Below are 24084 nucleotides of genomic sequence, written 5' to 3' on the forward strand. Positions count from 1 at the left end.
TGGAGGTCCCTATCTGTACTGACTTGAACTCACGTGGCTGTGACCCCAGTATAACCTCTATGGGTTATCTCTGCATTAGATCCCTCTGATGGGGTATCAGTAATCTGCACTCACCTCTCGCTATGGCTCCGGTACTCTCTGACCCGTGGCTCCTCATTGCCACCTTGGCGTGGTCATCTTCAGGTTTCGCGGTGTGTGACGTCATCATCTGTCCTGCAAATACCAACATACAACATGATTATCTCCAGTTACTGACTCTCCTCCAGCCGAGAAAAGTTTATACAGAAAGCCGTAATGTCCAAGTGTAAAACAAAAATTTTAAAAAGCCGACAAGCTGCCTAAAAATATCAATGGCCAATGGTCCAAAGCTCCTCTGTACAGAGACTGATGTGACTGTGGGGGAGGGGGCATTAGAGTGTAAGCTCCTCTGTACAGAGACTGATGTGACTGTGGGGGGGAGGGGACATTAGAGTGTAAGCTCCTCTGTACAGAGACTGATGTGACTGTGGGGGAGGGGACATTAGAGTGTAAGCTCCTCTGTACAGAGACTGATGTGACTGAGGGCGGACATTAGAGTGTAAGCTCCTCTGTACAGAGACCGATGTGACTGGCTCAGTGTTCCCTGTACAGCACTGCGGTATATGTCAGAGCTATTTAATATTGATATATAAGCATAATAGTGTGTGACTGTGGTGAGCACATGGGGTGAAGGCGATGACATTGGTACAATGCTCTATTATTAGAATTCCCGCCGCCATCATTATGACTTGGCAATGTACAGATGTATTGGTCTATACAGAGGAAGCTCCTGGACAGAACTGCAGATGAAAGGAGATCAAAAGATGAAGTAAAAGCAGCAAAAATAACAATACAAAATACAGCTGAAAAACAGCATAGCGGGGAGACGGGAGCCAGCAGCAGAACATATGAAGGCCACAACCGGGAGCGAGTTATCACCTGGAGGAGGCCAAATGTCTTAGCATTGGTAAGTTTGAGAATAAGGAGGACAGGAAGATGAGTCACCAGCTCAGAACTTGTATTAAACTGTGAGAGGCGACATCAAATCTGTATGTGGTGGGTATGTTACCCTGCGCTACACCCATTCCATTACCATACCCAACCAAGGCCCTCATCTATTCCTCACAGCCAACTGAGACCATTATTTCATCATCTTTCCAAACCAAGACTCCTATTTCATCATCCAATACCACGGAGACTCCAATTTCATCATCCAATACCACGGAGACTCCAATTTCATCATCCAATACCACGGAGACTCCTATTTCATCATCCAATACCACAGAGACTCCAATTTCATCATCCAATACCACGGAGACTCCAATTTCATCATCCAATACCACGGAGACTCCAATTTCATCATCCAATACCACGGAGACTCCTATTTCATCATCCAATACCACGGAGACTCCTATTTCATCATCAAACCCAATAGGGACTCCTGTGTCATTATCACAGCCAACCAAGATCCCTATTTTATTACAAACCCAAACAAGACAGCTATTTAGTTATCACGAGCATGAGACCTCTATTTCATCATCACTCCCAAGTGAGACCTCTATTTCATCATCACACCTAAACGAGACCTCCATTTCATCATCACACCCAAGTGAGACCTCCATTACCTCATCACACCCAAGTGAGACCTCCATTTCATCACATCTAAACGAGACCTCTATTTCATCATCACACTCACATGAGACCTCCATTTCATCATCACAGCAAAGTGAGACCCCAATTTCATCATCGCTCCTAAATGAGACATATGTTTTATCATCTCACCCAAAGGAGACCTCCCTCCATTTCATCATCACACCCACGTGAGACCTCCATTTCATCATCACACCCACGTGAGACCTCCATTTCATCATCACACCCACATGAGACCTCCATTTCATCATCACACCCAAGTGAGACCTCCATTTAATCATCACACCCGAGCAAGACCACTATTTCAACATTATACCAAACCTAGACCCCTGTGTAATCATCAATACCCAATGAAGATTCCATCATGACACCCAACGCAGAGCACAACTTTATCACGCACCCAAACCTATAGCCACACTTCACCAAGAATCTCATTTTGTCAAGATGTGCAGAGATGTGGATTTCATCAACACGTCCCAACCCCAGAGATTTCCCATAAACTGAAGAGCCGCATTTTACTTACAAATCCAACCTGAGACCCAAATATCACCAACACACCTAGACCAGATCTCAGTCAATTACCCAAACCCATCAATCTGAACTGGGCTTCACCCACACACCATTCAGAGACCTTAGCAGTAGAATTCATTCAATATTTGTATTTCATTTACATTCCATTAAAGGGCATCAGTGGTCAAAAACTATAGTCACCGGGACCCTGTTCAGCTGTGTAAAGTCGACAGTCGGCTTTACACTGGAAGCCATTCTGGTGGTTAAGCTGCCGCCAGATCGCTTACAGGGACCGGTGAAGTGTGCCCCCCCTCCCCTTCTGCCCGACACCCCACCTTGCTTTCCAGGCTCCGCTGCCCCTCCTGAAGGCCTGAGACCGGCATCACGAGTGTTGGAAGGTAGAGAGGCCGGTGAACATCTGTTTGCCGATTTCTTTCCCGCTGAATGGAGCTGGAAGCGACGCTGATTACATCACTTCCGGTCTCTGAGCTGTCATTCCCCGGCTAGAGAAGCCATGGAAGAAGTTATTCAAGCGCAAAGTGTGCTTGAATAGCTTCTTTGCCGCGAAAAGATGACACTAGGGGTCTAATACACTCCTAATATCACCTTACCTGCTTCCTGTGCAGCGGCCGTTCATAAATGGCTGGAGTTGCAACACAAGGCCACCAGGAGGTGCGTTGGGGTGCCATTCAAATGAATGGTACCCCATGATAGGAAGGTTGGTGTGCTGGATTTCCACTGGTGTGAATGGGCCCTAAAGCTCATTCTTTGTCATGCTCTGTCTGGTGTCTATGGCTGACCTCCTCCGGGAGGAGATTGGATCTGTTCGCGGCCAAAAATTATAAATCAAGATATAGAGTAAGAAACTTCTCATTTCCCATCATGTACCTTACCTCTAGCAGTAACCGTGCTACTGTTACAGTTGGGCTCTCCCACTGACACCTTGACATAGTCCAACTTCTCCTGTTTGATTGGTTGGGAGGCGATCTGTCCTACAAGCAGAACCAAGCAAGAAGATTATGAGGAGAGAACGATGGATCCAACCCAAAACCCCAAAATATGTTCTAGATCAGGAGATAGGCAACCTTGGACCTCCCGTAGTGCTACAACTATTAGTCCTATCATGCCTCTGGGAGTCATGCCTCAGAGTCTAGCAACGCCTCATGGGACCTGTAGCTACACAACAGCTGGGGGGCCGAAGTTGCCTACCCCTAGAATATTCTAGAATATTAGATGATGCTGCAATTAAGATTGTGCTCTGTAAGATTAGATCTCATTGCCTGGCATGATGGAAGGTAGGGGTGGGCAACCTCGACACACCCCTCTGCTGGTCTGACATGAGGGAAGGTAGGGGTGGGCAACCTCGGCACACCACTCTGCTGGTCTGACATGAGGGAAAGTAGGGGTGGGCAACCTCGACACACCCCTCTGCTGGTCTGACCTGAGGGAAGGTAGGGGTGGGCAACCTTGACACACCCCGCTGCTGGTCTGACATGAGGGAAGGTAGGGGTGGGCAACCTCGAGACACCCCTCTGCTGGTCTGACATGAGGGAAGGTAGGGGTGGGCAACCTCGACACACCCCTCTGCTGGTCCGGTATGATAGAAGGTAGGGGTGGGCAACCTTTGCATCCCAGCTGTGTTGAAACTACAAATGCCCCCATGCCTCTGGATGTCATGCCTGTGCCATAGCTGGAGTGCCAAGCCTGCCCACCCCTGATAGAAGGGCTTAGCATGGAGCACCTCCTATGGACACTACAGTCCCCCACCCAGAACTGAGCCTCACGTCACATTCAACATGTTCACCATAGGGAAATGGAGACTACAATTCCCATGATTCAATGTGAGTGCTCCGACAGGGTGGGAGTGTATGTGGGCGGAGTGACATGCATAGCTGCCAATCATGTGCTGCGTGTCGGTCGTGACCGGGTGCTGTGCTGCCCACAGAAGGAAGATGTAAACACAGAGGAACCATTCCCCATAGGGACCCCTCCTTCCCCATACAAAGAAAATAGTGGCGCCTGGTGGCACACAATGGAAGCTGCCCCAATAAGGAGGATAAGGGACGTGTTTTTGGGGGGAGAAGTATTAGAAAAATGGAGATCGTTTCAACAGCAGGAGAGCAAATACGTCACCTATCCCAGGATAGACCCGGGAGGGATCTTGATGATTGACATCTCTAGACACTCCCAACATATGGGATTGCTGTCAATCACCAGCCCAGGGTGGGCCGGGAGGCGTGGCTGCCATCACAGGCTGCCTGCTACAGTATACAGGAACAGGACGCCATACTGATGTACACTGACACAGGCGAGGAGCTGGATGGCATATCAACAAAGCAGAAGGTACCCTGATGATTTTTTGTTGTTGTAATGATGAAGGAAATGAAGGCTGACCACACACTATGGGGGTGACTTATAAACCATTTACACAGCAAACAGCTCTGCAAATGAGATTCACAGGTCATCATGGCCACTAGATGGAGCTGAGGAGCACAGCAAATTCCTATCTCTATGGCTCCATCTAGTGGCCATAATATAATGCGCTATTAATGTCCTCCAGCGCTGACTGGCGGAATGGACGGGGGAGGGGGCGGGTACAGCTGGCTCTGCCTCTAGATAGGCAGAGCCAGCTGTCAGTCACGCAGCTGGGCGGATCTCAACATCGATGTCGGGATCCGCTCTGGCTGCGGCGTCTCAGTATATAGTGAGCTGTATACTGAGCTTAGGGTGACAGGAGGACGCTAGTTTGTGTCCTCCCATTACCCTAAGGAGAACTATGGGGAAAAGCACTGACCCCATAGTTCTCCTTTAACATGAGCGGAAAAAAAAAAGTATCTGCAAAGGACTGAAAATGAATTTTGAAATGACACGGACGTTTTAAATGTAATCAGATATTTTATCGGCCGGGTTTACTTACGCTGTAATCACTCCCTTCCTATTATAGAGTTATATACATTTATTTTTCATGAACCTAAACACAGTTTATTTGACTTTTCTACATAAAAATAGAGAATTTACATTTTTGGAAGCTCTGCGGGGGAGGTTTCCATTCCTTGCAGACATGAACAGGTTACAGAGTGAGGAGAATTAACTTTGATTGTGTCGGAGGAGAGACATCGAGTTCTCTCGGGAACATCTTCTGTGTCTGGGATGACGATGGTGAAGATAGACACATATGGAGGACACCAGCGGGAGGCGGCCGGTCCCGGAGGGAGGCTGACAGGAGGCTGAATGCTTTCCATAAGTGAAGACATCTCCGCCTCTCCCGCGGGTCCGGGACACCTGCCGCCGGCCCCCTTGGTGCCGCTTTATACGACGGCGGTCATCGGGGACACGCCGCCAACACTAAGAGCCACAAACACATAATAACAGCCCTGAGCTTCCCTCGGTGTGACATCCAGACATTGGGAGTTCTCACTCCGAGGGACGCAAATAATTCTGGAAGGACTTGTAAAAAAATTACCAAAAACACGGCCAGAGCTGCGTCACCGAAAGGGCCCAGGGTGGCATTGTGACGTCATTAGGTCACCTGTGCCGGGAAATCAGTTATGTGACAACAGAGATACACCGAGAACATTTCCTTACCCATTTCCCAGACAATTTTCTTGTTACTTTTGTCCTAGGACAGGGGTAGGCAACCTTGGCTCTCCAGCTGTGCTGAAACTACAAATCCCATCATGCTTCTGCCTCTGGGAGTCATGCCTGTGGCTTGCAATGCCTTATGGGATTTGTAGTTTCAGCACAGCTGGAGAGCCAAGGTTGCCTACTCCTGTCCTAGGAGAAGGTTTTTATTGGTGGTCTAGATTGGGACCCCAATGAGGTCAGAGATGGCAAGTAAAAGAAAAAAAAAATGTGGTTGGAATTGGGAGTTAAAGCTGAAGTGTGGGAGGAGTTATGCAAATATCAAAATGTCTTGATGGGTGGAAGTCAGCCTGGAGGAGTGGGCGTTCCTTGGTGGGCCGTATTTGGATGCAGACCTCCCTAGGACACACCCACATTTGACGCTGATCCTCCATGATTGACAGAACTGAAATCCAATGAATGAAAGGGGCGGGGCCAGTCAGGCTGGGGATGAAAGAGCTAGCTGATGATGGGCAGCCAGGAAATGAGGCGGGCTCTATCTAACTTGCCGCAGCTTCTAGTGAACCTTGTGAGAAGCCAATAAAACCCCAACAAGGGTCCTCACCCTATATCGTGGTTGGCTTCTAGCAGGCCCCATGTCTTCTCCTTTATATGGTGCCGTTCCTGCCTCTGGCTGGGAGAGGATGAAATACAGGGCAGCCGAAATCCAACCAGAAATCCGGGGTAGGGGTGGAAACGAAGCGCTAATCACAAACACTACATTTCCAGCTGAGACGTCTGTATTCAGGCCCAAGTGGCCTAAGTTCGCTAGCTCTCCACAAAGCTAGGGTCCTCCTGGAGATAGGGGGTCACCTGGCTTGAGAAGTTTTTGTGTACTCTGACCAAAAGGAGCAACAAACCCACGTATTAGGAGTCCAGAAATGTATTTGATGTATTCCAGAAATGGCAAACCGATAGGAAGCCAACGTGTTTTGAGGGCCAAACATTCCCCCTTCATCGGGGCTTCAACAAATGTCACAGAATCCATCAGACTCAAAAATCGAGAGTCTGGAGATATCAGTCAGAACCAGGAAGTTCTATAGTGAGTGGGTGCCTGTGTTATGCAGCCAGGGCGGAGCTCTGAAAGGGGATTGTTTGGCTTCCGAAATGCGTCGGCTTCCATTTGTTATCTGTTGTGGAATAAATAAAATGCATTTCTGGAATATGAGTGTTTGGTGCTCCTTCTGGTTCAACCACACAAGGAAATTGAACAAGAAGATGCTCTTGGAATGGACTGGAGTGTCTTCTACAGACATGTGACCTGCTCTGCTCTTCCCGGAAGGACTGTGAAGTCACGTCTAGTGATTTGGAAGGTGGGGGTGGTGCAAATATAAATCTAACAGGTACACTTTATACCTAATATCATTAGGTGATCTGTAAAGGGGGAGGGGGCCTGGACAATCTGATATGACCTTCTTCACCTTTAAAATGTTGGCCAAAAGCATGTGGTCACCTGACCATCACACCTATAGGTGCTTGTAGGTGCATCCCATTCCAAATGCATGGAAACTCATGGACACCTGACCATCACACCTAGAAGAGCTTGTTGGACAACCCCATCCAAGCCCATAGAAACTCATGGACACCTGACCATCCCACCTATAAGAGCTTGTTGGACAACCCCATCCAAGCCCATAGAAACTCATGGACACCTGACCATCATACCTATATGAGTTTGTTGGACAACCCCTTCCAAACTCAAAGGCATATATAAAAATGCTTCCCTTCCCCTTAACTATTTGAGAATATAACAGCCTCCACTCTTCTGGGACGGCTTTCCACAAGATTTTGGAGGCTGTCCATTGGTATTTGTTCCCATCTTTGAGGTGAGGTACTGTTAATGGATGAGAAGACTTGGCTCACAATGGGCATTTCAATTCATCCTAAAGGTGCTCAGTAGGGTTGAGGTCAGGGTTCTGTGCAGGACACTCAGGTTCCTCCACACCAAACTGGTCACACCATGTCTTTATGGAGCTGGTGTTGTACAAAGAGAAGAGTTATGGTGAAACAGAAAAGGGTCTTCACCAAACTGTCACCACAAGGTTGGTAGAGGACAATTGTCTACAATGTTTTTGTGTATTGTAGTATTAAAAGAACCTTCACCAGGACCACGAGTGATGTCCATACGTTGGTGTGATGTTTAGGTGTCCACAAGTTTTGGGCCTATAGTGCATCTCCTACAAAATTCTGAATATATTAATAGGGGGCTGTCTTTTGGTTTTTGTGGGGTTGTTGGGGTGGGGGTTACTAAAATTAAACTCTGATCAAAGTGTCTTTTAAGCACTTTTTGGTGATGGAAGATGACAACAGGTAAAGGATTGGGTGGAAACCATTAAGTATCTTGCTTTTCAAAACCATAAGCATATGCAATACCCCACAGTGTTATGACAGGCTCTACTAGGAATCCTCTATTTATACAAGTCACTAGTCCCCGCCCCTGAGGATGCCAGACTCACGGTGTGACTGGTTGACCCTGACCTCCGACCTCTCCACAGGATGGATCTCCTTCTCCTCTGTGTCTTTTTGTTTTGAGAAGGCAGAGGTGATGGTGGTGTCAGCTGCACACAAAGAGAAGAGGACACAGGGTTGTTGGGTATTGTGTAACACACAGCATGAAACACAATGGCGACAATTGGAAGTTGAATAACAAGACTGACTGACTACTCCATATAGATATCTATACTTATCAGACAGGTCCTCTTACATCCTATACATATCAGACAGGTCCTCTTACACCCTGTACATATCAGACAGGACCTCTTACACTCCGTACATATCAGACAGGTCCTCTTACACTCTGTACATATCAGACAGGTCCTCTTACACCCTGTACATATCAGACAGGTCCTCTTACACCCTGTACATATCAGACAGGTCCTCTTACACTCTGTACATATCAGACAGGTCCTCTTACACTCTGTACATATCAGACAGGACCTCTTACACTCTACAGATATCAGACAGGTCCTCTTACACTCTGTACATATCAGACAGGTCCTCTTACACTCTACAGCTATCAGACAGGTCCTCTTACACCCTGTACATATCAGACAGGTCCTCTTACACTCTGTACATATCAGACAGGTCCTCTTACACCCTGTACATATCAGACCGGTCCTCTTACACTCTGTACATATCAGACAGGTCCTCTTACACTCTACAGATATCAGACAGGTCCTCTTACACTCCGTACATATCAGACAGGTCCTCTTACACTCTGTACATATCAGACAGGTCCTCTTACACTCTGTACATATCAGACAGGTCCTCTTACACTCTTTAGATATCAGACAGGTTCTCTTTAACTCCCTTTGAAGAACTTGGACAGCCATCATGGACTGGCACTGTGCACAGGTGTGCTGCTGCCATCTAGTGGTCAATCATCGTGACAGCAGGTCACTATAATTCATGTATCACTCACAGGTAGACTTCACTTGTTTTATACAACACCAACAAAAGCTGCCTGGAATAGTATTATATAGGAATGGAGGTGACCACTGTCTCCGGTTTTCTGAGTTGTCACAGGAACAGGAAGTGAGGGGGAATTTCCCAATGGGACACCAGTTTGTGTGACTACAGTAAAATAGGGGATTGCCTCTCACTTTTGAGAGATCTCCTCTTATGTCCTGTTCTATCTTTGGACAAAGAGGTGAAAGGAAATCTCCCCCAAGGGGTCAGAGGTCTTCACAATTTCTTTCTTTATCCAAAACTTAAATAAAAATAAAACAAATGGCTTCACATACACTGTGGAGGGATTAAAGCAGAATTCCGGCACATATTACAATGCATAAAAAAATAGAATACATATTAAATGCAATTTGTGTAAACACCTGAAAGTTACTAAAGTTCAGACTCTGTATAGGAGCCCTGTGGGAGAGGGAGGGGCAGTGCTTTGGGCCAACCAGGTGTCCTGCATGCACATGTGCTGACAATGAACATGCTGAGAGGTGAGATCAGAGAGATGACCTCATCAGTCTGCTCCTTCACCGTCCAGCTACAGGCCAGGGGCGGGGAGGTGACCAGGCTGAATTGCTGAACTACAGTAGAGGAAGGTCAGGTCACCAGGCTGGCTGTGCTATTTTCCAGAGCTGTGTAAATCTCAGGACTGGGTGTACAGGAATACAAATCCTTTGGCAGGTAAGAGAAGCTCCCATGTCTGTATTTCATCTCTGTATTCTGCAGTGTGCTCGGAGTTCTGCTTTAACAGAAACCAGAGTGAAGTGTTGGCATGCAAAGCCTCTCTGGGCCTTTCCAGTTTGGATGGTGGGCCTCATAGGGTGTGCAGCGTCACAATACAGGAAATGCTGATCTGCAACGATCTGCTACAAGCCAATTGGTGATCTACAAGCCAAGCACTCACCTGCGCTATGGGCGGGGCTCCGTGGCGAAATATCTCGGTAACAGGAGGAATCATCTTGCTGTATCCTCAGTAGTAGATCTGGCGTGCAGGCTGTGGAGGAAGTGGAAAGTTATAAGGACAATGTACCAAAATACAGCGCTCAAGGGAAACAGGAAGATCGACCGCCGAACATATCACTCGGCTACAGAAACTAAGACTGCTCCTCCCAACCTTTTCCCATTCCCTCCTCCCTGGCTCCGTAACACGCCCTCTCACTTAGTTTGTAGCGCTTCCCTCCTTGTTTTCTCTTTAGGCTGTGGAGGAAGACATGGGACAACTCAGAGAGGACAAAGTATGAATGGACCAAACCAATCAGGAACTCCTTTCTCCTCCCGGAGATCTCTACAGTGATAAAGATCTATATAGAGGAATCAGGACCTCCTTCCTCCTGCTGGGGACCCCTCTAGTGATAATAAAGATCTATATAGAGGGATCAGGACCTCCTTCCTCCTGCTGGGGATCCCTCTAGTGATAATAAAGATCTATATAGAGGGATCAGGACCTCCTTCCACCTGCTGGAGATCCCTCTAGTGATAATAAAGATCTATATAGAGGGATCAGGACCTCCTTCGTCATTAGTCCATCAGTCAGGGAAGTAGCACGTTATAAAAGGTCAGAAATGGCAGCTTCCATCTGTCTGTTGTCATAGTTTTATGTTGAACCCTTCCCACACGTACAATGGAAACCCAACAGGAACCTCTGTTGTAGAAAGTCTCACCCGGGTGTCTGTTCGCCTTTCCTCCTCTCCTCCGGCATGAATCCAGGTTGGGTCTCGGTTCTTGCTTCACTACTGTGATAGACTCTCTCGGAGAAGATGCTGTGGAAGGACAATAGAGAACACCGTGACCTCCATTCTGACAGCAGCCCATGACACATCCCAGCAACTCTAACTTGCCATGGCTCAGTAAACTTTATTCTGCTCATATTTTGCCTTCCCTGCCCCCCCTCCCCCCCTTATTAAAATGATAAGGACATTATGAAACAAAACCTTTCCTTTTTCATCAAATAGCTTATTGTAGACCCAGAGATGTCATCACCGGGTCTCCGTGCTTCTTTGTGTAATGCAGGCAGATCAGGGCTGGTGGGAGGAGCCGGCAGGGTGCTGTACGTAGCTTCCTGAAAACATTACAGCGCCCTGCCTCCTCACTCCTTTCAAGAGCCCTCAGTCCTGATACATGAAGTGGGTGGGCTTTTGGGAGGAGTTATGCAAATATAAAATGCCTTGATGGATGGATGTCAGTCTGGAGCAGTGGGCATTCCTAGATAGACTGAGTGTGCATGGATGTTCCCAGGCAGACTGTATTTGCATGCTGATTGCCCCAGGTAACGCCCACATCTGATGCTGAGTTTCCATGACTGAAAGAACTGAGATCAAATAAATGAAAGGGGCGGGGCAAGGGACAGCCAGGCTGGGAAGTAAAGAGCTACATGCTGCTTGACGTCCTCCAGCCAGGAAATGAGGCGGGCTCTATCTGACTTGCTGCAGCTTCTAATGCACATTGTGAGAAGCTCCCAGCATGCAGTGAAATCAGAGGAAGTCATTTCAGCCCAGGAGAGAAGCCGGTACAACTGTGCAAGACTGAAGGGGAGGCCAGAGGTCAGATACAAAACTGAAGGGGAGGCCAGAGGTCAGATACAAGACTGAAGGGGAGGCCAAAGTCAGATACAAGACTGAAGGGGAGGCCAGAGGTCAGATACAAGACTGGAGGGGAGGCCGGGGTTTGGTTTTAAATATTATACATAAATATTTAGTATTTTCACATCCACTCGGCTGCTTAATTTTTCAGGCTCTCCAAAGCTCCTTAACACAAATAACCCCTCTTGTTTATAAAGCTCAATAACTCAAGCTGAAATGTACAAAGCTTAGGTCAGAGCAGAGGCTTCCCCCTTCCTTCCTTTGTAGACATTTCTATATGACGAGAGTCATTCTAAAAGTGGAACAACTACTGCTATGCTCTGCGTCACCCATAATGCTCTGGGAATCCTTTGTCAGGGACGCACAGAGTACTGAAAGCTTATCGGTGAGTTTTAAAAATAACTATTGATACGGCACGAGCTGCTTTCTCCTCTCACCTGAATTGGTGACCGCCCTGTCCGCATCAGAGAGGTCGACGTACAGGTCTTTCACCTTCTTAATCCGGAACAAGACGTCAGGGTTGAGGATCTCGAAGCCTAAGAGATGGGGAGAGAGAAGGAGAGAGGAAAGTGAGATGGAGGGAGAGAGAGAGAGAGAGAGAGAGAGAGAGAGAGATTGCCCCAGGTAACGCCCACATCTGATGCTGAGTCTCCATGACTGGAAGAACTGAAATCCAATGAATGAAAAGGGCGGGGCCAGGGACAGCCAGGCTGGGAAGAAAAGAGCTACATGCTGCTTTATGTCCTCCAGCCAGAAAATGAGGCAGTCACATTCACGTGGACTTGTTCTGTAATGTTGAAGACCTTCCATAGCTTCTCCAAATCTATGGAGTGTCAGGAATCCAATAATGTAATACAACTCTGGCAACTCGGAGGACCTTCAAGAATGCCAAAATGTAGCCCATTCACCCACAGATCTTTGCCCCTACTAAAAGCTCTTTCACTTTATTGCATACGATTGGCAGTACAACACAATCAAGCTCCCATTTCACATTCTACCGGTGGAGTTTTGCTCCTACCTTCACCAAGGGCTAGGCATGGACCGAAACATGTCAAATAGAAGCTTAACTGTATGTACAATGTACTGCCATGCTTATGCAATAAAGTCAAAGGCCTGTGTGAGGATGTACTACATGTTGGCATGCTTGAAGTTCCTTTGAGTTGCCCAAGGAGGTTTCAGCCTAGCACCAGGCAGTGGAGAGGGTGCGTGCTTCTGAAGTCCTAAGTGTGAGGAAGATACCTAAGCCTTTATATCAACAAGTAGCCCAGACATCTTCATCCAATCACCATGGAATGTGTAGATGTTGATTGTCCAAGAACAGGATGGGAGGTTTGAAAGTTGTAGAACCTTTCCGTTCTAGTTCCATAATCCCATCCTTGGTGTCAGGAGGTCTTTGTACGGGTTAGTCATTTGATTCACATGAATTCTCAAATCGCGAAGCTACAGATCTAAAAACGGCATCATATGTGGAAGACAGTTGGTGTCAAAGGTCCCAACACTTGTTCAAGGATGGCTGTTTCAGTTTGACATTGATGGCCTCTTTCATGCCTCTTGTGAACCAATTGTCCTCTCTGTCCAAAATGCACACCTTACTGTCCTCGAAAGAATTCCATTTTCCTTCAGCTGTAGGAAGTCTGCACTTGTGTTAACGCAAGGGTGGATAAAGTATTATGGAATTCAGGAGCCAGTCTGAACAATCCAGTAGCCAACATGATACTTCTTTTTGTTGTTGTTGAAGCATTGGTTACCTAGGACTAGGGATCCTGGGATTAGCCCAGCTCCATGGTAATTCTTCGATTCACATGGCTGAAGGTCAGACTTGTTGTCAGATCCTCGGGGTAGAGATGTTAGACAACAAATGGTGTTGAAGGCCCCCACCACCACTCAGGGATGGGTGCTCTAGTTTGACGTAGAAGGCCTATTTCGAACCAGTTGTCATCTCTGCCCAAAATGTGTCCTTCCATGTCATCAAGTCAACTTAGATTTAGGAAGATTGGTGAGTCCTGACCTGTACAATTTGAACTTGTATGTTGGGCCGTTGGGCCATCTGTTTGCCGAGAGGTCTCCTCAATGTACAAGGTCTTCCTCACTACACTGCTCTGCACATAGCATGCTTTTTGATTCCCACCACCCACTGGAGGTTATTAGAACTTTGGAACACTGGACTGAGATAGGAGGAGAGAGAACATGGAGTGTGGGGGGTAAATGAAGGCGGTATAGTGATAAAGATAGAGAATGAGATAGCAAGGAAGGGGACAGAGATCTCACACACATCATACTGCACACGTCGTTCTATCGCCAACAGGAGTTCACGTCTCTGCAGCCAGCCCAGTCCTTCCACCCTCACACACATCCACATACTTCTGTAAGACATGGAGCAGAAGGCTTCCCCACTCACCCATCCCCTGCAGGGCGGAGTGGATCTCCATCATCACCTTCTTATAAAGATCCTTCTGCCAGTCCTCCAGCGCACTCCACTCCTCCGCTGAGAAACAGGCCGCCACGTCATGGAACGTCACCGACACCTGAACAGGAGGATTGGAAGGTGAGCTCAAGGTGCCTCCATGTGTTGAGCCAAGGCAGATTCCTCTGCTGACAATGTGTGGTCAATGTGTGGTCAATGTGTGGTTTTAACCAAACCCTGTGAACATTTGAAAATCAAAGCATTGTACGAACACCGCAAGCACCTGACCAATGGTGGAAGAGTCCACTCGTACTCGTGCTCGCCCTAATGCTCCGATGCCTAGCCCGATACCTAGGGATGCACCGATACCGGTATTGAGTATGAGTACCAATATATTACACTGATACCGAATACCGGAAGTCCCATTAAGGAAGCCAGGTGGTGTGTAAAGACTCGCCACCCGGCTTCCCGATTAGCAAGGAAGCCGTCCCCATGCTTCTCGTCACTATGTGACGAGGAAGCATGGAGCCGGCTTTCTGGCCAATCAGCAAGCCGGGGGCTGTGTAATGACGCGCTGCCAGGCTTCCTGACACAGGAAGTATTGGGCTAGGCATCTGAGCATTTGGGGCGAGTACGAGTACTCACCCAAATACTCAGCATCGGCACTGTTGCAGTATTGTTGCATCTCTACCGATACCTGAGCGTCCGGTATCAGGAAGCCGGGCAGCGAGTCATTAAGCTGCACGGCTTCCTGATTGGCTAGGAAGCAGGCTCCATAGTCCCTCGTCACTTGGTGACAAGGGAGCATGAAGCTGGCTCCTCGGTAAATCAGGAAGCTGGGCAGCGTGTAATGACTCGCCGCCTAGCTCCTGATTGGACCGGAAGCCAGACAATCAGGCAGCCGGACGGCGAGTCATTACCCCCCCCCCCGGCTTTCTGATTGGCTAGAAAGCCGGCATCATGCTCGCTCGTCACCTGGTGATGAGGGAGCATGGAGACGGCTTCCCTGCTAATCGGGATGCCGGTTGGGGAGTCATTACATACCGCCTGGCTTCCTTAAAAGGAGAACTATGAGGCGAGTGCTTTTCACTCACCTCATAGTTCTAGCCGACCTGTGACAATGAGACTGTCACAGGTCGGCTCAGTAGATCGGGAGGTGAGCGAACACATAGCGGCGTTCGCTCACTTCTCGATCCTGTCATGGCTATCTGCCGTGACAGAGGAGGGGCTGGATTCTCCCCTCCCCACTCCGCCAGCGCTGACTGGCGGAACGGACAGGGGATGGGGTGGGTACAGCTGGCTCTGCCTCTAGATAGGCAGAGCCAGCTGAAGCAAATAATCGAAAAGCAACTAATCGATGATGAGAATTGTTGCCAACGATTCTCATTATCCATTATAATCAATTTAATTGATTAGTTTTTTGCACTTAATGGGCTTTTTTTTGAACCTGACAATGTAACCAGTAATCAGTCCTGGAAGTTGGTTCTATACTCTGTCCCGGCATTTCCTAGAACATCAAACATAAAAATGAGAACAAGTGACCTGTAAAGCCTCACCTGATACACGTGTGCGTCCATGTTGGAATGGTCTCTCTTCATAGATGGCGGAAGGGAGCTCACATTCACGGACGAGGGGACAAGGTGAATCCTCGGTGCCCTGCGGGTGAATATTTCTATTAGATAAATCACAGACTGCCAAAAACTGTACAAATCACACATTGAAAACACGCATCCCCGATCCCTGGTCACATGTCATTATAACCCCGATACCTGGTCACATGTCATTATAACCCCGATCCCTGGTCACATGTCATTATAACCCCGATCCCTGGTCACGTGTCATTATATCCCCGATCCCTGGTCACATGTCATTATATGCCATCAGGAGCCCTTTGTAGAAGGCAAAAATGATATAAACCGTATATGATTATTATTCCATAAGACAACAAGGATGAAAAGGGCGAGTCTCCATCAACTTCATCACTGCCGCAGAGATACGGGACACGCCAACACTCCCAATCTCTTCTCTGACAGTCTCTGGTAACAGGGTACATCTATGCACATTGAAAACCCAAATCCCCTTGTCCTATGTGCAGTTCCCAACAGTGGTATCTAACAGTCTCTGATAACCTGGAATAGGATCACCTGAACTGTACAGAGTACATTAGAGAGAGATACAAAGTAACATTGTTTATAAACATTGATTACATCCCGTGTCCTGCACAATCACATCCCGTGTCCTGCACAATCACATCCCGTGTCCTGTACAATCCCATCCCGTGTCCTGTACAAGCACATCCCGTGTCCTGCACAATCACATCCCGTGTCCTGCACAATCACATCCGTGTCCTGCACAATCACATCCCGTGTCCTGCACAATCACATCCCATGTCCTGCACAATCTCATCCCGTGTCCTGCACAATCACATCCCGTGTCCTGCACAATCTCATCCCGTGTCCTGTACAATCACATCCCGTGTCCTGTACAATCACATCCCGTGTCCTGTACAATCACATCCCGTGTCCTAGAAGGGCATAGGCTGGCATGGGGGGGCCTGTACAGGTTGGCAGCAGGGGTTGGGCACAGGGTGTCACAGTCTCCCCTCACACTGACCTATCACACCCCCGTTGGGTGTTGAGGTGTCAGAGGGCGGGGTATGACGTCACGCAATGTCTTTGTGCTGCGAAGCAGGGGCGGGGCGGACAAGGGTCACATGACTGCACATACCGGGGAAGGCGTGTATCATCAGCGGAGATTCCGCACACCGGGCGCCGCCATACCGATCACACTGCGCATGCTCGATTCGGGACCAGTGGGTGACGTCACAGGCCACCACCGCACGCCCCGAGTCCGTCCCCTAGTTATAATCGATTCAACTCCTCCCACTGGGCTCTCAGGCTCCTCCCACTCACCTGGCACTGGCTGGCGCTGTGGGAGAGATGGGCGCTGGATGGCATCGGGTGGAAATGAACATTGAATGGTGGCGGGGGGATGGGCGGAGACCGACTCTAGGAAGGCAATAGGGGAGAGCAGAGGTGGCACTGGGGAGGGCAAAGACTGGTGGAGGGGGGCAATTCTTCCATCCTTCTCTCCCATCATCATCAGTCCTTCCATCCTTCCTCTCCCATCATCAGTCCTTCCATCCTTCTCCCCCCCATCAACGGTCCTTCCATACTTCTTCTCTCCCATCATCGGCCCTTCCATCCTTTTCCCATCATTAGTCCTTCCATTCTTCTCTTCCATCATTAGTCCTTTTATCCTTCTCTCCCATCATCAGTCCTTCCATCCTTCTCTCCCATCATCAGTCCTTCCACCCTTCTCTTCCATCATCAGTCCTTCCACCCTTCTCTTCCATCATCAGTCCTTCCATCCTTCTCTCCCATCATCAGTCCTTCTACACTTCTCTTCCATCATTAGTCCTTTTATCCTTCTCCTCTTCCATCATTAGTCCTTCCACCCTTCTCCTCTTCCATCATCAGTCCTTCCATCCTTCTCCCCCATCAACGGTCCTTCCATACTTCTTCTCTCGCATCATAAGTCCTTCCATCCCTCTTCTCTCCCATCATTAGTCCTTCCATCCTTTTCCCATCATTAGTCCTTCCATCCTTCCTCTCCATCATTAGTTCTTCCATCCTTCCTCTCCATCATTAGTCCTTCCATCCTTCCTCTCCCATCATTAGTCCTTCCATCCTTCCTCTCCCATCATTAGTCCTTCCATCCTTCTCCCCCATCAACGGTCCCTCCATACTTCCTCTCTCCCATCATAAGTCCTTCCATCCTTCTCCTCTACCATCATTAGTCCTTCCATCCTTCCTCTCCCATCATTAGTCCTTCCATCCTTCCTCTCCCATCATTAGTCCTTTCATTCTTCCTCTCCCATCATCTGCTTCCAGTCCTTCCTTCCCGCAACTCTCACAGGAACACATCTGAAGAGACCCTATGACTGCACACTTCATGGCCATCACCTCTGGGGACAACACATACTCAGGTTAGCTGTGGAGTTGTCACCCCCTTCATGTTACCAAGCTGGACCATGAGCAACATTGCCAGCATACAGTGCACTGGTAGACTCCACCGTAGTCATTGGTAGACTCCACCGTAGTCATTGGTAGACTCCACCGTAGTCATTGGTAGACTCCACCGTAGTCATTGGTAGACTCCACAAATAGACTCCACCGTAGTGATTGGTGGAGTCCATTGTAGTTATTGGTAGAATCCGCCATAGGCATTGATAGGCTCCAACGTTGTCATTGATAGACTTTGCTATTTGTAGACTCCGTCGTAGGCATTGGTAGACTCCACCATAGGAATTGGTAGACTCCACCGTAGTCATTGGTAGACTCCACCATAGGAATTGGTAGACTTCACCATAGTCATTGGTAGACTCCACCGTAGGAATTGGTAGACTCCACCGTAGTCATTGGTAGACTCCACCGTAGTCATTGTTAGACTTCACCATAGGAATTGGTAGACTCCACCGTAGTCATTGTTAGACTCCACCATAGGAATTGGTAGACTCCACCGTAGTCATTGGTAGACTCCACCATAGGAATTGGTAGACTTCACCATAGTCATTGGTAGACTCCACCATAGGAATTGGTAGACTCCACCGTAGTCATTGGTAGACTCCACCGTAGTCATTGTTAGACTTCACCATAGGAATTGGTAGACTCCACCGTAGTCATTGTTAGACTCCACCATAGGAATTGGTAGACTCCACCGTAGTCATTGGTAGACTCCACCGTAGTCATTGTTAGACTTCACCATAGTCATTGTTAGACTTCACCATAGTCATTAGTAGGCTCCACCAGAGGAATTGGTAGACTCCACCAGGAATTGGTAGACTCCACCGTAGTCATTGTTAGACTTCACCATTGCCATTGGTAGACTCCACCATAGGAATTGGTAGAGTCCATCGCAGTCATTGGTAGACTCCACCATAGGAATTGATAGACTTCACTGTAAGGAATCGGTTTACTCCACTGTAGTCATTGGTAGACTCCATGGTAGTATTTGATGAAGTCCATCGTAGTCATTGGTAGACTCCCCGTAGTCATTGGTAGACTCCCCGTAGTCATTGGTAGTCTCCACTGTGGGAATTGGTCTACTCCACTGAAGTCATTTATAGACTCCGCCATAGGCATTGGTAGACTCCACTGTAGTCAGTGTTTAGCTACCACTGGGACGTGCAAACATCGACAGGGGGGTTCCTACAAAGAGTCTCCAGGATGTGCGCAGTGTAGGTATAGAAACCTGAACAAGGTGAGAGGAAACCAAAAAAAGTGATCTTGCTTCACTTTCCGTGATCTACAAAACTTAGTATTCATTTTGGAGAGTCTGGACCGTGAATCCTGTCACATCCGTCCCTTCCCGTTATTGTAATGTTAAAAATCAGGATTTTGGTTCTATTTCCAATGTTATGTAATAGTTCTGGTTACTTAAAGGAGAACTATGGGGTCAGGGCTTTTCCCCATAGTTCTAAAGGCCGTGAACAGAGTGACAGTCACGGCTCTCTGCGCGGATAGATCGAGAAGTGAGCGAGCGCCGGTATGTGTTCGCTCACTTCCCGATCTACTGAGCCGACCTGTGACAGTTTCATTGAGATGTGACTATACACAGTTCCAATCCTACTGAGCCGTCACAATAACCTGACCAGAGCCGGATTTACTCCCTCTTATGCCCCAAGGCCAGGTTCCTCAATGCGCCCCCCTACCTGCCAAACAAAACAAGTGGCGGCTTCCCCCGCTCTACATTTAGCTCTGCGTGCCCAAAGCAGGACTAAATGTAGAAAACAATTACCCGCCCGGCACCTGGAACTGCATGCCTCGGGCATCGGAAGATAGGAATTCCAAACCCCTGCTGCCCCCCTACTCCCTGCTGCCCCAAGGCCGGGCCTCGGTTGGCCTTGTGGGAAATCCGGCCCTGGTCATACCACTCTCAGCCTTCTCTCTTCACAGAGAGAAGGAAATGTACACTACCACAGGTCAGGTGCAAGACTTTGCCCAATCAGGGCTCTGTACTCATTTGGAGTCATGATGATTCTGGCCAATCATGTCTCGCCTATCAGATGCCGGCAAACTACACAATTGGGCGGAGCTAGCTATCACCGCTAGCTCCGCCCAATTGTTTATGTTTTGCCGGCATCTGTCAAAATGCCATTATGCGGTGGGGGCAGGGGGCGGCGGCCAGCATTTTTTAAATTTTTATTTATCTTATTGTTTTATTTTTTATTTCGTCGTCACGGACAACGCTGGACGCCATGATTGACGCCGGATTACATCGGTGGATCCATTTTTTTAAATAAAAGAATTGTCAAAAACATGCCTTTTGTTTTTTTTTTTCAATTAAAGGATTTTATCAAAAGTCTGGACTTTTTATTAACTATTTTATTTAACCCTTTAGTGAATGGGTAGGGGTACAAGTACCCCTTACTCATTCACAAGGGAGGGGGGCGGCATCTGGGTGCCCCCTTAATTAAAGGGGTACCCGATGCAAATAAGCCCCCTTGCCCGCAGACCCCCCCAACCACCGGGTCAGGGTTGTGAGGACGATGCCCTTGTCCCCATCGGCACAGGGACACCCTCCCAGTGCCGAGGGCATGTAGCCTGATGTGGGGGAGGCGCTCGCTCATCCACCCCCCCCCTTTCTGGCCCTGCCAGGCCTATGCTAGGATCAAGGGAATGGTATGGAATTTTAGGGGGGACCCCATGTTTGAAGGGCCTGTGCCCCTTCAAATGCCCGCTGTTCTCCCCGCCTGTGTTAGCGGAGGCAGCGGGGACACAGAGCGCTGCATTGCTCCGCTGCCCCCGTACCTCTGCTGCTGTCTTACCTGGTCCGTCGGCTTCTCAGTGCCCCCGTCCAGCCGCGGCACCTCTGCCCCGCCCCCCTGCCTCCTCTTCATTGCAGGCTGGGAGCCATACCCAGCCTGCTATTGGATATTGTAAAATGCAATAGCCAATAGCAAGCTGGCTATTGCACCCGCCCACTGCTGCTGTCAATCAGCATGGGGGGACCTGATAGAGAGCTTTCTCCTTCAGGCCCCTCCTCCGTTGAGCCCTGATTGGGCAAAGTCTTGCCCCTGACCTGTGGTCAGGGGCAAGACTTTAACAAATCAGAGCTTCAGTGGGCATTTTGTATTATGGAATGTCCGCGGTCGAACAAACCGCGAACATCCCATAAAGTTCGGCGAGCGCTCGAACTGCCGATGTTTTAACTCATGTTCGGATCGAACACTCGGCCCATCCCTAGTGCTGACTAGACATGTAAGCCGGCAACAAATTTGTTTAGTTTCATTTTGTTTTGGAATTTCGTTTTTCGGGATTCAGGTGTCAGCAACCCTCACCTTCTGCGCATGCGCCAAATCCAGTTCTCCGTGATGTTCATAGAACACTTGGGCGCATGCGCATGATGCGTAGGAAAACGCGCCAAATGACGCACCGGGAGTGACACACAGGAAGTGATGCACAGATTGCTGGATTGTCTTCAGCCCCTCCCCGTGTTTCTGTGTCCTGCGATTACCTGTCCCTGTGAACTGCCTGTCTCCTGGATTTGGACCCGATACCTTTCCTCGACTACTCTTGATTGCTGCCGGCCACCGACCTTGGACTGAATACTGGACTCAGGGGCGTAACTAGAAATCACAGGGCCCCATAGCAAAATTTTGTATGGGGCCCCGTGATTGCTAGTTATGCCACTTGCAGAGCCTACCATAGACTCTCTATGGTGGGCTCTGCAAGGTCTCAGTTGCGCTGTACGCTTCTTACCTGTCACCCCCGTGGTCGCTGCCGCCGGGCCCCTGCCTCCTCTTCCATTCCCGGGCTCCGCCTCCTATCGACGGGCCCCACCTCCTCTTACATCACTGGCCCCACCAACTTCTCTTTGCTCGATCCCTATGTACCATCTACGCTCTCCTGGTTTGACCTCGGCTTGCTTTGACCCTGATTTCCGGAATACCCCAGCTCAGCCACAGAAGTAACCTTCTGCTTGCACGGTTTCAACACCACTGGCACCCGTGCCACTCGCTGTCCGCCAGGTCTCTATCTCCACCTCCAGAGGCCTCAGGACACGAGGTGCAAGGGAAGCCTCTTCACGTGGTCAGTCTCCCCATCAGGTACGTGATATCAGGTCTGAAAGTCAACTCTTTTCGGTATTCGGAAGAGTTTAATGTTCATTACCAACTAAAATTAGTTGGAGAAAAATGAGACTACACGTTTACTTTGTTTCTTTTTAATTTCTGACACCACAAAACAAAACTAAAATAACAGTGTGGGTTCCCTCTCAATTCATACCAGACCCATGTTATGGGGGACCCCTGATGTAAAAAAAAAAACAGCGTGTGGTTCCCTGACAATTTTTTTTTTCTTCTCATTTGTCGGCCGACGCTGGAAAGACTTCGTGTGACATTTTTAAAATTTATTTTAAATAAAGATATTGTCAAGAATTTGTGTTTTGCTTTTTTGTTCACCTGCTTGTAATTAAACAGCCGGACAGCGGCTTCTTGAGGGCGGGTGTGCGTCTTTAGACGAGTCTCCATAAAGAGGACCTGTTACTGCAAATTGGCTATCACATAGGGAGCTTGTTTGCTCCCTATGTGATAGCAATAAAGTTCAGTAAAAAAAAAAGGTTTAAAAAAATGTTACAAAAAAAATTTAAAAATCACATATCAAAGCAATAAAACAAAATTAAAGGCCCGCACACGCAAACATGCGTCAAGCCCGCCTACGTGCGAAAACGCCGATTACATCCATTGCGCCGCACATGTTACATATAGCGCCGCGAACGTCGGAGTGAGAGTTATAATTCTAGGGCCATCAATCGCTGATAACACTAAACTGATGAGCGGTAAAAGCTTTTAAAGCGTCGGCTATGGTCAATTTTGAGTATGGTAGTTTTTTGCGATTTAACAGGTGCGCGCAATTTTAAAGTTTGACATGTTTGTTGTCTATTTACCCGACGTGACCCCGCCTTTTATATTTTACCAAAAAATTGGGTCATAATAAATGTTTTATAACATAACGTAGGGAGAACAGGTTTTTTTTCAAAATTTTCGGTACTTTTTTTATTATACAGTAAAAAAATAAAACCCCCAGTGGTGATTAAATACCACCAAAAGAAAGCTCTATCTGTCCCCAAAAAATGGTATAAAATTCATTTCAGTACAGCGCTGCATGACGGAATAAATGTCAGTCAAAGTACCGCAGCGCTGAATACTGGAAAATGGCCTGGCCAGGAAGGGGGTGTAAACACCGCGGTCAGCAAGTGGTTAAAGGAATTTTTTCTAAGGTGTTGTGTTTTTTTAAACATTTTAATTAACCCTTTTGTGAATGAATAGGGGTACAAGTACTCCTTACTCATTCACAAAGGGGGGGGCCTCTGAGTGCTCTTTATGAATGAGGGTAACCAGATGCAGAGAAGCCCCTTGCCCACATACCCCCACAACCACCGAGTCAGGGTTGTGGGGAAGAGGCCCTTGTCCCCATCGGCATGGGGACAAGGTGCTTTTCCAAGGTGTCCCCACTGGAAACACACCCTCCCATTGCCAAGAGCATGTGGCCAGGTATGGTGGAGGGAGTGGGGGCCGCTCGCTCGTCCCCCCCTTTCCTGCCCTGCCAGGCTGCTGCCCGGATTAAGGGTCTAGTAAGGGATTTGTAGGCGGGACCCCATGTTTTGTTTTTTTCTCATTTCTTTGGCATTGGGGTTCCCGCTTAAAATACCTACCAGACCTACAGGGTCTGGTATTAATTGTCAGGGAACCACATGCTGTTTTTTTTTTTACATCAGGGGTCCCCCCATAACATTCCTACCAGTATCAATTGGGGGGGGGGGGGGGGGGGGGCGTGTTTTTTT

The 24084-nt window shown here is 48.3% G+C and overlaps 2 protein-coding genes across 2 annotated transcripts in view; one reads left to right on the forward strand and one right to left on the reverse strand.

Annotated features, from left to right (window-relative positions):
• Nucleotides 1–17481, reverse strand: part of LOC108801363 (zinc finger protein 250-like) — a 43748-nt gene extending 26267 nt beyond the window's left edge. Inside the window, exons 1-10 of the mRNA XM_018573291.1 lie at nt 17151–17481; nt 15795–15910; nt 14233–14359; nt 12272–12370; nt 10917–11015; nt 10160–10249; nt 9720–9836; nt 8256–8459; nt 3072–3170; nt 115–213 (exon numbers count right to left, since the gene is read on the reverse strand). Of these exons, the coding sequence (XP_018428793.1) occupies nt 115–213; nt 3072–3170; nt 8256–8459; nt 9720–9836; nt 10160–10249; nt 10917–11015; nt 12272–12370; nt 14233–14359; nt 15795–15910; nt 17151–17481 (1381 nt within the window). The remainder of the gene's footprint in view (nt 1–114; nt 214–3071; nt 3171–8255; nt 8460–9719; nt 9837–10159; nt 10250–10916; nt 11016–12271; nt 12371–14232; nt 14360–15794; nt 15911–17150) is intronic.
• Nucleotides 17482–19241: 1760 nt separating this feature from the next.
• The window catches only part of LOC108801364 (uromodulin-like), a 24248-nt gene continuing 19405 nt past the window's right edge, over nt 19242–24084 (forward strand). Inside the window, exons 1-2 of the mRNA XM_018573292.1 lie at nt 19242–19276; nt 22271–22348. Coding sequence (XP_018428794.1) covers nt 19242–19276; nt 22271–22348 — 113 coding nt within the window. The remainder of the gene's footprint in view (nt 19277–22270; nt 22349–24084) is intronic.

Source organism: Nanorana parkeri, unplaced genomic scaffold, assembly GCF_000935625.1.
Source record: "Nanorana parkeri isolate BGI_ZX_2015 unplaced genomic scaffold, ASM93562v1 scaffold2319, whole genome shotgun sequence".
Classification (NCBI taxonomy): Eukaryota; Metazoa; Chordata; class Amphibia; order Anura; family Dicroglossidae; genus Nanorana; species Nanorana parkeri.